At 34.9% G+C, this 16885-nt stretch overlaps 1 protein-coding gene across 2 annotated transcripts in view; it reads left to right on the forward strand.

The window, feature by feature from the left end:
* The window catches only part of TBC1D32 (TBC1 domain family member 32), a 207492-nt gene that overhangs the window by 168335 nt on the left and 22272 nt on the right, over positions 1-16885 (forward strand). For both annotated transcript variants that reach the window (XM_024996951.2, XM_024996952.2), the window contains 4 exons: positions 2913-2982; positions 4670-4785; positions 5932-6086; positions 16156-16296. In XM_024996951.2, the coding sequence (XP_024852719.1) occupies positions 2913-2982; positions 4670-4785; positions 5932-6086; positions 16156-16296 (482 nt within the window). The remainder of the gene's footprint in view (positions 1-2912; positions 2983-4669; positions 4786-5931; positions 6087-16155; positions 16297-16885) is intronic.

Consider the following 16885-nt stretch of genomic DNA (forward strand, 5'->3'; position numbering starts at 1 on the left):
GTTCAAAAGCATCAATTCTTCACGCTCAGCTTTCTTCACAGTCCAACTCTTACATCCATACATGACCGTTGGTAAAACCATAGCCTTGACTAGATGGACCTTTGTTGGCAAAGTAATGTCTCTGCTTTTCTGAATATGCTATCTAGGTTGGTCATAACTTTCCTTCCAAGGAGTAAGCATCTTTTAATTTCATGGCTGCAATCACCATCTGCAGTGATTTTGGAGCCCAAAAAATAAAGTCTGACACTGTTTCCACTGTTTCCCCATCTATTTGCCATGAAGTGATGGGACCAGATGCCATGATCTTATTTTTCTGAATGTTGAGCTTTAAGCCAACTTTTTCACTCTCCTCTTTCACTTTCATCAAGAAGCTTTTTAGTTCCTCTTCACTTTCTGCCATAAGGGTGGTGTCATCTGCATATCTGAGGTGATTGATATTTCTTCTGGCAATCTTGATTCCAGCTTGTGCTTCCTGCAGCCCAGCATTTCTCATGATGTACTCTGCATATAAGTTAAATAAGCAGGGTGACAATATACAGCCTTAACGTACTCCCTTTCCTATTTGGAACCAGTCTGTTGTTCCATGTCCAGTTCTAACTGTTGCTTCCTGACCTGCATGTAGGTTTCTCAAGAGGCAGATCAGGTGGTCTGGTATTCTCATCTCTTGCAGAATTTTCCACAGTTTATTGTGATCCACACAGTCAAAGACTTTCGCATAGTCAATAAAGCAGAAATAGACATTTTTCTGAAACTCTTGCTTTTTCGATGATTCAGCAGATGTTGGCAATTTGATCTCTGGTTCCTCTGCTTTTTCTAAAACCAACTTGAACATCTGTAAGTTCACGGTTCACATATTGCTGAAGCCTGGCTTGGGGCATAGCCCTGTAATTAATGCAGAGCATTGTCGGTGAATACGATCTTCACTCTTGTTTCAAAAACCTGTAGAAAACATTGAGTAGTCTTCCTTGCTCAGCCTCTTGCTAGAAGAAGTGCAGAAGTGGTATCCTTCTTCCCTAGATGCAGAGGTTCATCTTCCAGCACCATAACGGTTATAAGTAGCAAGGGATTCTTAGCTATATAAACTGTAGCTTAATTGCTATCATTATGAAATTTAGCAATATTGCTAAGACTGTATTCTGATCAAAATAAGTGTAAGTCAGATGTAGCTTATCAAGAAATTAACAGACACTTATTTTTTAAAATTGTTATTTATTTTTGTTTAAGAAATTACCCCTCTAGACTAGGTAGTTGACCAACCAGTCTGGTTTGCCCAGGAGTGTGAGAGGTTCCTTGGAGAAGGCAATGGCACCCCACTCCAGTACTCTTGCCTGGAAAATCCCATGGACAGAGGTGCCTGGTAGGCTGCAGTCCATGGGGTCGCGAAGAGTCGGACACGACTGAGGGACTTCACTTTCACTTTTCCCTTTCATGCATTGGAGAAGGAAATGGCAACCCAATCCAGTGTTCTGGCCTGGAGAATCCCAGGGATGGGAGAGCCTGGTGGGCTGCCATCTATGGGCTCGCACAGAGTCGGACACGACTAAAGCGACTTAGCAGCAGCAGTGGGAAGTTCCTAAGGGCTTGAGACTTTAAGTACTAAATCCATGCAAGTCCTTGGCAAACTAGAAGTAGGTTACCCTTACCAGGAGTGCAGAAAGATGAATTATTATTGCTTTAAAGAGTAGATATTCAATAACAGTGATATTTAATTTATTCGTACCTATCTCTCTACCTCTTGTCTACCCATATTTGAAAATTCAGTTTGAATGCCACTTCTACCTAATCTCTTCCTCTTATGAATTCACATAATTCTTCACCTGTATCATTTTTGCTCCACTTTGCACTTTAAAACATCTTTATCTGAATTTTCTATATACAAATTTTATCTCTGACACTACATGGAAAGTTCTGTTAGGTCATGATGTATGATTTATCTTTTATCCCTTATAGATTCTAGCATGGTGCTCCACACCTACTTTATAAGAAGAGATTTATTAAACGTAAGGAATGAATTCATGAGTGAAATAGGTGTATTGTTAATATGAGATATACCAGTGTGTAATAGGAAAAAAAAAAACTGCCAATACAGAATTCAGAAAACCTAGATCTGTCACTAGGTAAATTGGTGATTCTTGGCAGTTCCCTTATTTATATGTGTGTGTGTGTGTGTGTGTGCGTGTGCATGTGCGCACACCCATGTGTGTACACACTACAGTTTTGTCAGCCCAAAACTGAAAGTTTCAGCTAGACCCTCCTTGCTGTCTAGTGATGCTATTGACTCTTCAGTCATCCAGTGTTGTCAAAGACCAGTCCAAACCTTCAGCCTGTCCTGTGGTCAGTCCTCTCTACTGTACACCCCCTTTTTCACTTTTGGAAGATGACCACAATTTGTACTCTATCACGATATCTACATGCAGGAATAAACTTGTTCAGTCCACCTTTGTAAACTGCTGTACATTTTAAGTAGAATAATACCAATTATTCCTTTCTGACACTGACCATTTAAATATTTCAGATGTAAACAGCCATACTTACCTATGTTTGTAATTCAGAATCTTATATATGCATTGCTTGATGAAAATACAATATTCTAGACCATTTTTGTGTTATGACTTTTGTATTTGGAGAACCAAGTAAAAGTAGATTGCTTGAAAATTATGATTATTTGTTTTGTATTTAATATATTTTTAAATGCTTTTTTGTAGGAGAAAAAAACTGTTTCATAAAAGGTTTCCTGTTAATTTTTTTGAAAAATGTAACTGACAGCTCTTACAAGAACAGGATTTATCAGTGTGTTTTGAAGATTCACATTAAAATATGTAAAAATATTGCTTTCATCAATTTTCAATTAAAATGTGATTATTATGCAGACTTTTATACGTTTTTACAACCCAGTATTCTATTGTTTTTAGCTACTGATGCAAATGTGAAGAATGAAAATCTTTCATCTGTGCAACAGCTTGGCATTAAAATGACTGTCAGGTATATTATAGGGAAATATCTTCCTGTGCATTTCTAGAATTTGTTTTTGTCTAGCTAATATGTGCTTAATATTATTTAAGTTAACAATCAACTATTTTGTGTAGTTTAAATACAGAGTTTATCATTCAGAAAATGATAACTTTGTTTTGAGAATATTGGCACTTTGTTATTATTTCAGAGGCTAATTACAGCATATTTAAGTCTCTATGATGATCAGATTTTTTTCCAAAAAAACATTTTAAGTATCAGCACATTGGTAGCACAGTCATACCATTTGCTAAAATATGATTAATTTTTATTTTCAGGCTATAACTATAGTTAATGAGTATAAAAGTATCTTAATGATAGATGCATAAGTGAAAGCAGAATAAATAAATTATAGTAGTTTGAATTTTTCATACTCAAATTATAATTTTCAAAAGAAATGGACAAGCTAAACAGACTGGGTGTTAAGGTATGAGCCCTTCATTATTAAATGGGGATCTTGACAGGCCCATTCTATCTGTTCTGTTGGATCATCTTCAGAATTAAGTATAAAGAAGATGCATGTGAAAGTTTTTTAAAAAGACTGTAAATCCATAGCATTATAATAAAATCTATGATAGTGATTCTAGCACATCCACCTATATCACATAGGGTATATAACCCACTGATTATGTTTTGTGACCCTATACCTGCCTTTTATACTGTAATGACCTATTTCCATTCTAAAATGGAATCCATAGATAATATGAGCAAGCTAGTCACATATTTTTTTTAATTCAGCTTGATGTCTTATTGTTAAGACATAAATGGAAAGTGACTTATAATAAGTTGTTTGTATACAGCTACAGTATGAGACGTAGCTGGCACCTATGAATCATTGTAGCTGTGGGGCAGCTACAAATGGAGATGGATTTTATTTTGGTGTTTCAAATATTACAAGAGGGTTGCCACTAGCAAAGTGACTTTGCAAAATGATGAACAGTCTTAGGAAGGCTTCAGGCAAAGCATAGGAACTATCTTTCCCTAACTTACACTTGGTTTAGTTCAGTGTATAATAAATAAGACTAATATATTATGATTTTATATGAAGCTCAATTAATTTCAGATAATTATAGATAAAATTTTCATCTATACAAATAATAGGTAGGGCATTTATAAGTTGTTACTGTGCAGGGCTGACTGTCCCATGTCTAACCTCCTGATGCTCACTCATCAAGTATCAGTGGTCCTCCAGTCACTGTGGCAAATGAAAACACTCCCATAAACTTCCAAAACAGTGCCATGCTCATGTAGAATCACTGGACTAAATGAACCCTCAAATTGCTTCTAGACTTAGCATTCTGTCAAGCTAGCCTGTCAGCATTCCATGTTGTAGATTAAATTCAAGGAAAAGTGCTTATATTCTACTACTCATCTATAGTATCTGTGTTTTATTCTTTCATTACTACTTCCTTTTCCTTTAAAGTTATTGTATTTACCAGATGAATACTGCAAATTCTGATATATCATGATTATCAGGTACGTATATGGGTGTTATTCTTTCATGAGTGCTCTGTATAATAGTTATGCCAAAGGTAGAAATTTGAAAACTTAAAACTATGAGATCTCAAGAGAACTACAGTTTGATGAATTTTAAAAAATGAATTTACTGTGCAAGGCTTGACATTTTTCATTTTGTATGTTTTCTGGACATTTAATTTAGGTATGGCAAGTTCCTCAACCTGTTAAAAGATGGTGCAGAAAATGATCTTACCTTGGTTTTAAAGCATTGTGAGAGATTCCTGAAACAGCAGCAAGCTTCTATAAAATCTTCTCTTCATATCCTTTGTAAATGACTGACAGTACTTTAACTCTCTTCATATGCTTTTCAGAATTCTTGGACGGAATACTTTAAAACTTTTGTAGGAAAATAATACTTAAACCTATATTAGTGATTTGCTATATCTTTATAGTATTTGATTCTATTATTTTAAATAGGTACTTTATTAGATTGAGTAGTAATTATTAAATTCAACCGTATTAGTTAAATCTTGAGTAATTAGTTATTAGAACATATTTTCGGGTATATATAGAGAAACTTTAAAATAGGTTTAGTAAATCAAAATAATTGACTCAGAGGATAAAGCGTCTGCCTGCAATGCAGGGGACCCTGGTTCGATCCCTGGGTTGGGAAGATCCCCTGGAGAAGGAAATGGCAACCCACTCCAGTATTCTTGCCTGGAGAATCCCATGGACAGAGGAGCCTGGCGGGCTACAGTCCACAGGGTCGCAAAGAATCGGACACGACTGAGCAACTTCACACAGACACAGAATGAGAATAAAATATCCATTTATTTTATTTGTATTGGTTATCTTTCAGAAATAGAGTTTGACTTCAAGAAAAAAGTTTATACAAGTCATTTGCATTACTGAATTCTAAAAATATGTGGGCTTTTTAAATACTTGATTATGCTAATAATTTGACAGATAACCTAATCTAGAGAAAGGGTGGTACTGTTGTGTTAATGACTTGAACAGTGTGTTTCCACAAAGCGTATAGTTTCTTCCTCTTGTTGCTGGTGATTTTGGCCTCCCCTGGACATGTCAACAAATAGTATATTAAAATAGTTACTGTGCAAGTAGTTTTTTTATTAATAAAGTTTAATTTTAGAATCTGCCTACCAATATAGGAGGCACAAGAAATGCAGGTTTGATCCCTGGGTTGGGAAGATCTACTGGAAAAGGAAATGGCAAAAGAGGAGCCTGGCATTCTACAGTCCATCGGACTGGCAAAGAGTCAAACACAACTGAGCATGCACACAGGCGTTTACATCAATAGCTTATAAGCTGGTTGAAGACAAAATGAGGGCTAACTATCGTTAATATCTTTCTTGATAGAGATTCTGGAAATGAGTATTTATGGAGTTCTAGTATTTCACCATGTAAGATAAAATATTATAGAAGTTCCTTAACTGTGCTTTTCAGTCTGCTTGCAGAGGAATTACACTAGCCATGACTGGTTTGTATCTTCTTTGTTCATAATAATGTTGGGTGACAAAGACAAAACATTCCAATTTCTTCAGCAATTCTCCAGGCTTCTGACTTCAGCTTTCCTTTGGTTGCCAAGACTACATATTTCTGTAAGACCTTTCAGTCTGTTTTATAGGAATGTTTTAAATTTTAAGGAAAATCCTCTTTAGATTCAATAGGATCTTATTATTTTATTTGTAGAGTGTGTTATATACTCTATTCATTTTCTGTCTGAATGCAGTTTTGAGTGATTCATTTTGAAGATACACATTTGGTATTTTCTCAAATACTTGCTGTGTTACCTAATGATAACTGAATGAAGGATTAATAATAATAGGTGCATTATTAAATTTTAAACTTGTCATTTAATTGGAAAATTCCATATATAAATAGAAAACCTTTGAATGACTATTTTTATTGTTGCTTTGTTATAATCTCTGGTTAAATTATAGTATAAGAAAATAATATGTTAGTTGAAATTGTATCCATATTGTATAGAGGAAAAGCATACTAATTTTATATACATTTTGGCAATCTATGATGAGTTTTGATTAAGATATTATAGTGTATTTTTTTATTTAAAGATTTTACTAGTTCTCTGGGATCCAAGTTTAGTTTAGAGGTAAGTATATCCCTAATTTATTCATGATTCTGCATTTTGTTTTACTTACTTACTGCATTTAAGACCTCCAACTTGGGGAAAGTGTCCATTATAAGCCATGCTAGTGCTTTTCATGACAGACTGAACTTGGACAGCGGAGTCACACAGTACCCAAGAATAAGGGTACTAGAGAGTTAAGGGGACTAGAGAGTATCTATGTCAAGTTAAATGAAAGCATTTATTACATGTTCTTAAAATAAGTATTTGTGATAAAGAAAATAAACACAAAGCACCAAGGAATACATTAAATGTTAAAATTTTATAATTTATGTCTGAAATAGCTATATGCAATTCCTGAATAAGACATTCTCCTGCTTGTACTTAACTGTGTCTAGAAATTTGCTCACATAAAAGGAGGAACCAAAGACAAAAGAGTATGTACTAGCTTTTCTTCAATCAGTGGAACAATTTTCCTTCTGTTAACCAGAATTTGGACAATTCTTTAAATTGTACATGAAGATTTAGAATATCTGCTTTGATAAGAATTTGATAAGAATGCTTATCAAAAGAGTTTTTACCTTACATTTGTAAATGAGAGAAAAATTTTTAAGTCCATCACACACTTTCATGTCAAGTCTTTTGAAAAGATACTGACATGCCACTAGTTTTAAGTATTCTACTTTAGGGTTCAGATTGTGACCCTGCCAGACATCACCAGTGAACTGCTGTTAACTATAATTTTATAAAGTTGCATTTCTGCTTTGACTCTTTAAACCTTTTTTCTGACATATTATTTTACTTTTAACACGAGTGATGTTGTCTAATAGCATTTCTTCCCCTAAAACTGAAATCAGGCAGTACTCTAATTGCTTTGAGTTTATTAGATTAACCATTTTGATAGCATCATTTGATAATGGAATGGAGTGACATTACTCAGGGGTTTTAGAATGAACTCAATGTAAAGCTTTATACTTTTCTGTTAGTGCAGCTATATCGTCAGTGAAGACTCATGTAATGCCTTCTTTAGTATCATTTTTTTCTTTTCAACTATAGATATACCAAGTTGAATATTTTATTACCAGTAGTTTGTTTTCCTGTCTTTGTAAAGCAAATAACATTCTGCTAACATTGCTCTTCCAGGATTCTGTCTAGAACTCTTAGCTAAGTGCAGTTACTAATGTCTGTATAATCACCACTCCATAGTTTAAATGTTTTTTTATTTAAACTTTTCATTTAATCTTTTGGATTTTTTTTTTTTTTGCTGTGTCACTTTACTTGTTAGTGCCTACGGTAGAAGACTTAATATATTACTTTAAAAGTGGCCCTTTTCTACTATATTTGTTCCATTGGTTCTAAGCATTACACTGACACTTTCTATGCAGGTTGACAAAATATGCAAATCTGCATTTGCCAAAAGACATGTTAAAGACACTAGCTTTAGCCATTAATAGCACAGACTTTTCCACCATCTTTAGCACAATACCATGTTAATGTAATTAACCTCAAAAAGCTTCAGCCTGTTTGCCCTGAACCCCATTCCCATGTTCTATTTTTTCTTTTCCTTTTGTTCCATGGTCTATATTGATTCCAAATATGCTCCTTAATTTATGTATTTATTTATTACTTACACACTTAAATGTAATCTCTCTGGGGCAAGGTTTTATCCACTGACATGCCCCACCATAATTATTCAGTAAATATGCTGAATGTATGAATTAATATTTAGATAGATATGTGTAAAATTCATACTTTAATTGAAGAAAGTAGGGAAAACTACTAGGTCATTCAAGTCCCTTATGATTATACAGTTGAAGTGACAAATAGATTCAAGGGATTATATATAATAGAGTGCCTGAAGAACTATGGACAGAGATTCATAATATTGTACAGGAAATGGTGGCCAAACCATCCCCAAGAAAAAGAAATGCAATAAGGCAAAATGGTTGTCTGAAGAAGCCTTAAAAATCACTAAGAAAAGAAGTAAAAGGCGAAGGAGAAAAGGAAAGATATACCCATCTGAATGCAGAGCTCCAAAGAATAGCAAGGAGAGAGAAGAAAGCCTTCCTCAGCGATCAGTGCAAAGAAATAGAGGAAAACAATAGAATGGGAAAGACTAGAGATCTCGTTAAGAAAATGAGAGATACCAAGGGAACATTTCATGCCAAGATGAGCCCAGTAAATGGCACAAATGGTGTGGACCTAACAGAAGCAGAAGATATTAAGAGGTGGCAAGAATACACAGAAGAACTGTACAAAAAAGATCTTATTGACCTGGATAAACATGGTGTGATCACTCACCTAGAGCCAGACATTTGGAGTGTGAAGTCAAGTGAGCCTTTAGAAGCATTACTGCATACAAAGCTAGTAGAGGTGATGGAATTCCATCTGAGCTATTTTAAACCCTAAAAGATGATGCTGTTAAAGCGCTGCATTCAATATGCCGGCAAATTTAAAAAAATCAGCAATGGCCACAGGACTGGAAAAGGTCAGTTTTCATTCCAATCCCAAAGGAGGGCAATGCCAAAGAATGTTCAAACGGCCGTACAGTTATGCTCATTTCACATGCTAGCAGGGTAATGCTCAAAATCCTTCAAGCTAGGCTTCATCAATATGTGAACTGATAAATTGCAGATGTAAAGCTGGATTTAGAAAAGGCAGAGGAACCAGAGATCAAATTGTCAACATCCGTTGGATTATAGAAAAAATAAGGGAATTCCAGAAAAACATCTCCTCTGCTTCATTGATGACGCTAAAGCCTTTGACTTTGTGAATCACAACAAACTGTGGAAAATTCTTAAAGAGATGGGAATACCAGACCACTTTACCTGTCTTGAGAAACCTGTATGCAAGTCAAAAAGCAATGGAATAATGAACTGGTTCAAAATTGGAAAAGGGATATGTCAAGGCTGTATATTGTCACCCTGCTTATTTAACCTATATGCAGAGTACATCATGCGAAATTCCGGGCTGAATGAAGCACAAGCTGGAATCAAGATTGCTGGGAGAAATATCAATAACCTCAGGTATACCACACTAATTGCAGAAAGCAAAGAGGAACTAAAGAGCCTCTAGATGAAAGTGAAAGAGGAGAGTGAAAAAGCTGGCTTAAAACTCAGCATTCAAAAAACTAAGATCATGGCATCCAGTCCCATCACTTCATAGCAAATATATGGGTAAAATGTGGAAATAGTGACAGACTTTATTTCCTTGTGCTCGAAAATCACTGCAGATGGTGACTGCAGCCATGAAATTAAAAGACTCTTGCTCCTTGGAAAAAAAGCTATAATCAACCTATACAGCATATTATAAAGCAGAGACATCATTTTGCCAACAAAGGTCTGCCTAGTCAAAACTGGTTTTTCCAGTAGTCTTGTACGAATGTGAGGGTTGACCCATAAAGAAGGCTGAGTGCTGAAAATTGATGTTTTTGAACTGGTGCTAGAGGACTTTTGAGAGTCCCTTGGACTGAAAGAAGATCAAATCAGTCCTGAAGGAAATCAACCCTGAATATTCATTGGAAGGACTGATGCTGAAGCTTCAATACTTTGGCCACCTGATGAGCTGACTGATTGGAAAAGGCCCTCATACTGGGAAAGACTGAGGGCAAGAGGAGAAGGGGACAGGAGAGGATGAGATGGTTGGATGGATGGCATCACTGACTCAATGGACATGAATTTGAGCATGCTCTGGGAGTTGGTGATGGACAGGAAAGCCTGGTGTGCTGCAGTCCATGTGTGTGCATGTGCAGTAGGTCACAAAGAGTTGTGTCCAACTCTTTGCAGTCCATGGGGTTGCAAAGAATAAGGCAGGACTGAGTGACTGAACAATAGCAACAAATGTAAAAGACAGTAGGCTTTCATTACCTTAGAAAATGTATTTAAGAGAGCTCCCCTACATTCTTAAAAGTCTTATAAACAAATTGCATCAAAAAGATTTTAAAATTTGGCTTAGGAGAAACAATATAGGAAATAATGAAATATTAAAGTTTTCAAAAATTTATAAACTCTATTACTGTGAGATAAAAATCATTTGAAAAAAATGTGTCCTTAAGCCATTTAGACAAGAAGAACCCTTTAATGTACTGATATAGTTAAATTATCTTCCAATTTTGTCTTTAAGAAAATTCTTCATGAGTGATTAAATAATCATTCTTTATGGAATTTCATCAAGAATCAGTTTGACTAATTGTTAACATCAAAGCTGTTAATAAATATAGATTAAGACAGATCAAGAAATCAGTTATTTCCATGGAGGAATACCTAATCTCAAATAATAGTTATAGTAAAAATAACAATCATGTATGCCGTCTCTGTTAGTTGAAAGATGAGAAAGGATAACAAATTAAATTGAAATAAAAACTGAAGTATTTTAATTCACTTAGAAACAAAACTTCCTTGATGATAAATCAGGATAAAGTTGCATTCTGATTAACTAGTGTAGTTCTACAAGGAAGTGTCATGGAATAGGATAGTCACTTTATATTCATTTAATTATTTTATATAGTTAAATGTGTGAATATCTGTATCATCCTTTTCATAAAATAAATTAATAATAATCCAACACAGGAGGTTTAAAGTTAAAAATTCTAATAGCATTGAAATGTTCATTTAGATTTAAATGTTATAATTATCAGCATGTCATGGCACACTTTGTAACCTATCTGCAAGGGATTAACAGTAGTAAGTCATGTAACCAATCACTTACTGGGAAGAGGATAAGCGGTAAAGTCCTTTCCCCTTCATATATGTGACTTCGAATCTTAGAAGATTCCTTTTTCCTATGTGTGGTTCTTTTTTTTCTGAGAGGAGAAATACTGTTTTTTAGAATTAATTGAATCAAAAAGGTATCTCCGAGTTTTCTCTTCAGGCCTCTGCATGGTGTGCATGATGCACATGCTTCACAGAGTAACTGCAGCAATGCCAATAAAATACAGCCTGTTCTCTGCCTACAGATCCCTAGCGTGGAGGACAGGATTGGACTGGATTGAATTGGATCAGTTTGGATGGGTTTGGAAAGTTTCTTTCTACTAGCGTCTTTCTATTTAATATCCATAAGTTTTCCTTAGTGTTAGGAATAAAATGAGTCATCAAAACCGCCTGTAGTGAAAGAAAAAAAACTAAGACTGCATACTGTGTTTTTCTTTAAGCACATATCTTTCATTTTTAATCATTAAAGCCAAATACTCTAAGAAACGGCATAACATGAACATATGGATTCGTATCATGCCAGTTTTAGTATACCCCAAACCAAAAGTTTTACTGATAACTTTTTCCATGATATCAGGCTAGTTTATATGTTACTTAGGTGATCTGTTAAATGATGTGATCCTGTATGTGTTCTGCTTAATTCTATGTTCCGAATTTTCTTTAGAGTTACCTTTTATTGAGTTACCATCCTTTCCAAGAGTTGTGACTAACCAAAATATATCAGAACACTAGAAGTATAACAAATATAATTTATAATTTGATGATTCATAAGATTCTCTGTTATATTCATGTCGCTCAGAGCGGTCATTCATCTGGTTTATGAATATCATTAGCTGTAAATTAGAGTTTTATACAGGAGACAGGGATCAAGACCATCCCCATGGAAAAGAAATGCAAAAAAGCAATATGGCTGTCTGGGGAGGCCTTACAAATAACTGTGAAAAGAAGAGAAGCGAAAAGCAAAGGAGAAAAGGAAAGATATAAGCATCTGAATGCAGAGTTCCAAAGAATAGCAAGAAGAGATAAGAAAGCCTTCCTCAGCAATCAATGCAAAGAAATAGAGGAAAACAACAGAATGGGAAAGACTCAAGATCTCTTCCAGAAAATTAGAGATACCAAGGGAACATTTCATGCAAAGATAGGCTCGATAAAGGACAGAAATGATATGGACCTAACAGAAGCAGAAGATATTAAGAAGAGGTGGCAAGGATACACAGAACTATACAAAAAGATCTTCACGACCCAGATAATCACGATGGTGTGATCACTGACCTAGAGCCAGACATCCTGGAATGTGAAGTCAAGTGGGCCTTAGAAAGCATCACTACAAACTAAGCTAGTGGAGGTGATGGATTTCCACTTGAGCTATTCCAAATCCTGAAAGATGATGCTGTGAAAGTGCTGCACTCAATATGCCAGCAAATTTGGAAAACGCAGCAGTGGCCACAGGACTGGAAAAAGTCAGTTTTCATTGCAATTTCAAAGAAAGGCAATGCCAAAGAATGCTCAAACTACCATACAGTTACACTTATCTCACACGCTAGTAAAATAATGCTCAAAATTCTCCAAGCCAGGCTTCAGCAATATGTGAACCGTGAACTTCCAGATGTTCAAGCTGGTTTTAGAAAAGTCAGAGGAACCAGAGATCAAATTGCCAACATCGGCTGAATTATCGAAAAAGCAAGAGAGTTCCAGAAAAACACCTATTTCTGCTTTATTGACTATGCCAAAGGTTTTGACTATGTGGATCACAGTAAACTGTGGAAAATTCTGCAAGAGATAGGAATACCAGACCACCTGACCTGCCTCTTGAGAAACCTGTACGCAGGTCAGGAAGCAACAGTTAGAACTGGACATGGAAAAACAGACTGGTTCCAAATAGGAAAAGGAGTACATCATACTGTACATTGTCACCCTGTATATTGTCTGTATATTGTCTGCTGTATATTGTCACCCTGCTTATTTAACTTCTGTGCAGAGTACATCATGAGAAATGCTGGGCTGGAAGAAGCACAAGCTGGAATCAAGTTGCCGGGAGAAATATCAATCACCTCAGATATGCAGATGACACTACCCTTATGACAGAAAGTGAAGAGGAACTAAAAAGCCTCTTGATGAAAGTGAAAGAGGAGAGTGAAAAAGTTGGCTTAAAGCTCAACATTCAGAAAAATAAGATCATGGCATCTGGTCCCATCACTTCATGGGAAATAGATGGGGAAACAGTGAAAACAGTGGCGGACTTTATCTTTTTGGGCTCCAAAATCACTGCAGATGGTGACTGCAGCCATGAAATTAAAAGACGCTTACTCCTTGGAAGGAAAGTTATGACCAACCTAGATAGCATATTGAAAAGCAGAGACATTACTTTGCCAACAAAGGTCCATCTAGTCAAGGCTATGATTTTTCCAGTGGTCATGTATGTATGCAAGAGTTGGACTGTGACGAAAGCTGAGCACCGAAGAACTGATGCTTTTGAACTGTGGTGTTGGAGAAGACTGTTGAGAGTTCCTTAGACTACAAGGAGATCCAACCAGTCCATTCTAAAGGAAATCAGCCCTGGGTGTTCATTGGAAGGAATGATGCTAAAGCTGAAACTGCAGTACTTTGGCCACCTCATGCGAAGAGTCGACTCATTGGAAAAGCCTTTGATGCTGGGAGGAATTGGGGGCAGAAGGAGAAGGGGACGATAGAGGATGAGATGGCTGGATGGCATCACCAACTCGATGGACATGAGTCTGAGTGAACTCCGGGAGATGGTGATGGACAGGGAGGCCTGATGTGCTGCGATTCATGGGGTGGCAAAGAGTCGGACACGACTGAGCGACTGAACTGAACTAAACTGAACTGAGAATTATGAAATGATAATAGACCAGTTAACAAAACTTCTGTTGTTATAAGAGAGTTTACTGTAATTACAGGGTATAATCATTAGTATCTTATTGTCTTTCAGTCAGTTTGTTGAGTAGCTATTCTGTGTAAGTCTTGGTGCTAGGAGTTTTGTTGGTTACCAAAATTTGTGGCATAATTTCTTCCAACAGAGTATAATTCATAAGAGTAGAAGAATTCTTGCCTTATCTTTGGGAATCCATTACATAATAATGTTTTTTTTCTTTGAGATAATTAATTAATCTATTGTCCCCATGTCTATACAAACCTAAATATTTTGTATTAAGCAACTTAGAGACCAGTGTAAGAATATTTCTAAAATATATTATTTTTACACTCTTATTATATGTATATTCAGAAAATTGTTATCTAATTTGCATTGAAAATTAAAGTATTGTATATGTATGAGTTGATTTTTTTGCTCTTATGTGTATTTATTAGACTCATTAATTCTACTCTGCAACTAGTAATCAGTGAAAACACATTGTGTACTCAACAAATGAAGATAAATCAAAGGATGCTAATTCTCATTCAGTTCATATATTTATTCTTAGCTATTTAATAAAAAACTAATTTTCTTTGTCTGAACATCCATCTGAAGTTGACTACAAGATGTTCATTTAATATAATGCATATATCTTCAGTCATTAATATGTAATATTAATTTTTGTGTGTGCTGTGAGATAAATCCCTAAGAACCTATTATAAAACATAAATTTATAGCTCTATGTTTCCACAAATACATATTTCTCCAATATGAAATGGTAAATCATTATTTATCATAATGAATGATAAAACATGAAAACTACTGGTAAATCACTGAATTTCTTATGTAACTCAAACATAAATTCTTAAAAACAGTTTAGCAATGAAATTTGAAAAAATTCTCATTTTAACTCATGTAATTGTTATATGTGTGTTTGATTTGTTTTGATTTTCAAGTATTAACTTTCCTTTATTAAAAAAGTTTGAGCTGCCCAATAAAGATAAAAAGGTAAATTTAAATTTGAGTTATATATGAAAATTTCTGAAATCAGTGATCTATCAATAGTTTTCATGTTTTATTATGATAGCAGATCCAATTTGAGTATCCAATTTTTTATCAGTCTGTAGGATATAATTGCTAGTCTAATAATTTTTCTTAACTCAAAATTACATCTTCAAGTTTGTTCTTTGTTTAAAAAATGTATTGTGGTTAGATGTTGAGTTTACTAGATGTTGAGTTTACAGTAACATTAAAGCATACAGCATTCATGATGATAAATTGTACTCAAGAACTAAATTGAAATAACCTACTTTATGAAGAAATTGCTGAAAAATGCATTTGTAAGTATATGTATATATGTATCTATACATATATGATATATATACATAGAAATATAAATAAATACAAAATATATGAAATAAATTATAGATAGATAGATAGATAGCCTGAATTCATTAATGAGGATGCACCACAATTTTAGAGATGAATTTCTTATGGATTTCTCAGTTCAATTATTAGTAACTCAGGTTTAGATTTGGGTTATTTAACATTAGCTTAGAAAAAGCCGATTAGGCAAATATCTTAAGAGCTGACAAACTGTATAAACTCTTTTGATATTTTAGAGTCATTAACTAAAGTCAAGGATAATATAAAAATATTGAAATATGCTTAGAATTAAAATGTAAAGCACTTATTACTAATGTACTTATTTATATATTTATTCTTTCATGTAATACCCATCTCCATTATTCCATAGAGATTGAATTTGTCAAAATTACAAAGTGTTAATTGTATTCATTATCTCAGAAGGAAAGTATCATACTGCCTTTATTGAGGTTTAATCTTTCTTTGGTGTTTAACGTTCTAACATTTTAATTTACATAAAATTTGCAGTAGGTTGTTATGCCACCATGTTAATTTTGAAGTACTAATTTAAAGCATAGGATTTAGATAAGTTTGTTTTTAAATTCATTAATTCTCGATTTTTCTCTTTCATGCAGAGGTACCTACCTATTGACACTATAGAATCTGGCATTCATCCAGTGTATTTTTGCAGCACTCACTATATTGAAATGCTACTGAAAGCGGAGGTGCCACTTGTATTTTCAGCTTTTCACATGTCTGGTTTTGCACCATCACAGGTAATTCATGGAAAATAGTATTTCTTCAACTCCCAGAGCTCAGTGTCTTTGCAAAGAAAATTATATTCTCATCAAATACAGGAAACACATTAAAATTAATCAATCATTTTGTAAATAGTTATATGTCTGCTGCTGCTGCTGCTGCTAAGTCACTTCAGTTGTGTCCAACTCTGTATGACCCCATAGACGGAAGCCCACCAGGCTCCCCCGTCCCTGGGATTCTCCAGGCAAGAACACTGGAGAGGGTTGCCATTTACTTCTCCAATGCATGAAAGTGAAAAGTGAAAGGGAAGTCACTTAGTCGTGTCTGACTCTTAGCGACCCCACAGACTGCAGCCTATCAGGTTCTATATGTGTTTAAATCTTTAAGCTGGCTTCCCCTAGGTCTTGCACATTACCATTACATTAGATCTCTGGCATTCACAGATTTTGAGTTCTGTTTCAGCTACTCAAGACATAGACATTCTGGAAATCTATGACATGTAGACTTTTTAATGGAGTATCTCCTTCATAAGGCTTCTGCAAGGATAGTATCTCCTACTGCAAATAGGATGATAGTATCTCATTCTGCAAGTGATAGTATCTCCTT

This window comes from Bos taurus, chromosome 9 (genome assembly GCF_002263795.3).
Source record: "Bos taurus isolate L1 Dominette 01449 registration number 42190680 breed Hereford chromosome 9, ARS-UCD2.0, whole genome shotgun sequence".
Lineage (NCBI taxonomy): Eukaryota > Metazoa > Chordata > Mammalia > Artiodactyla > Bovidae > Bos > Bos taurus.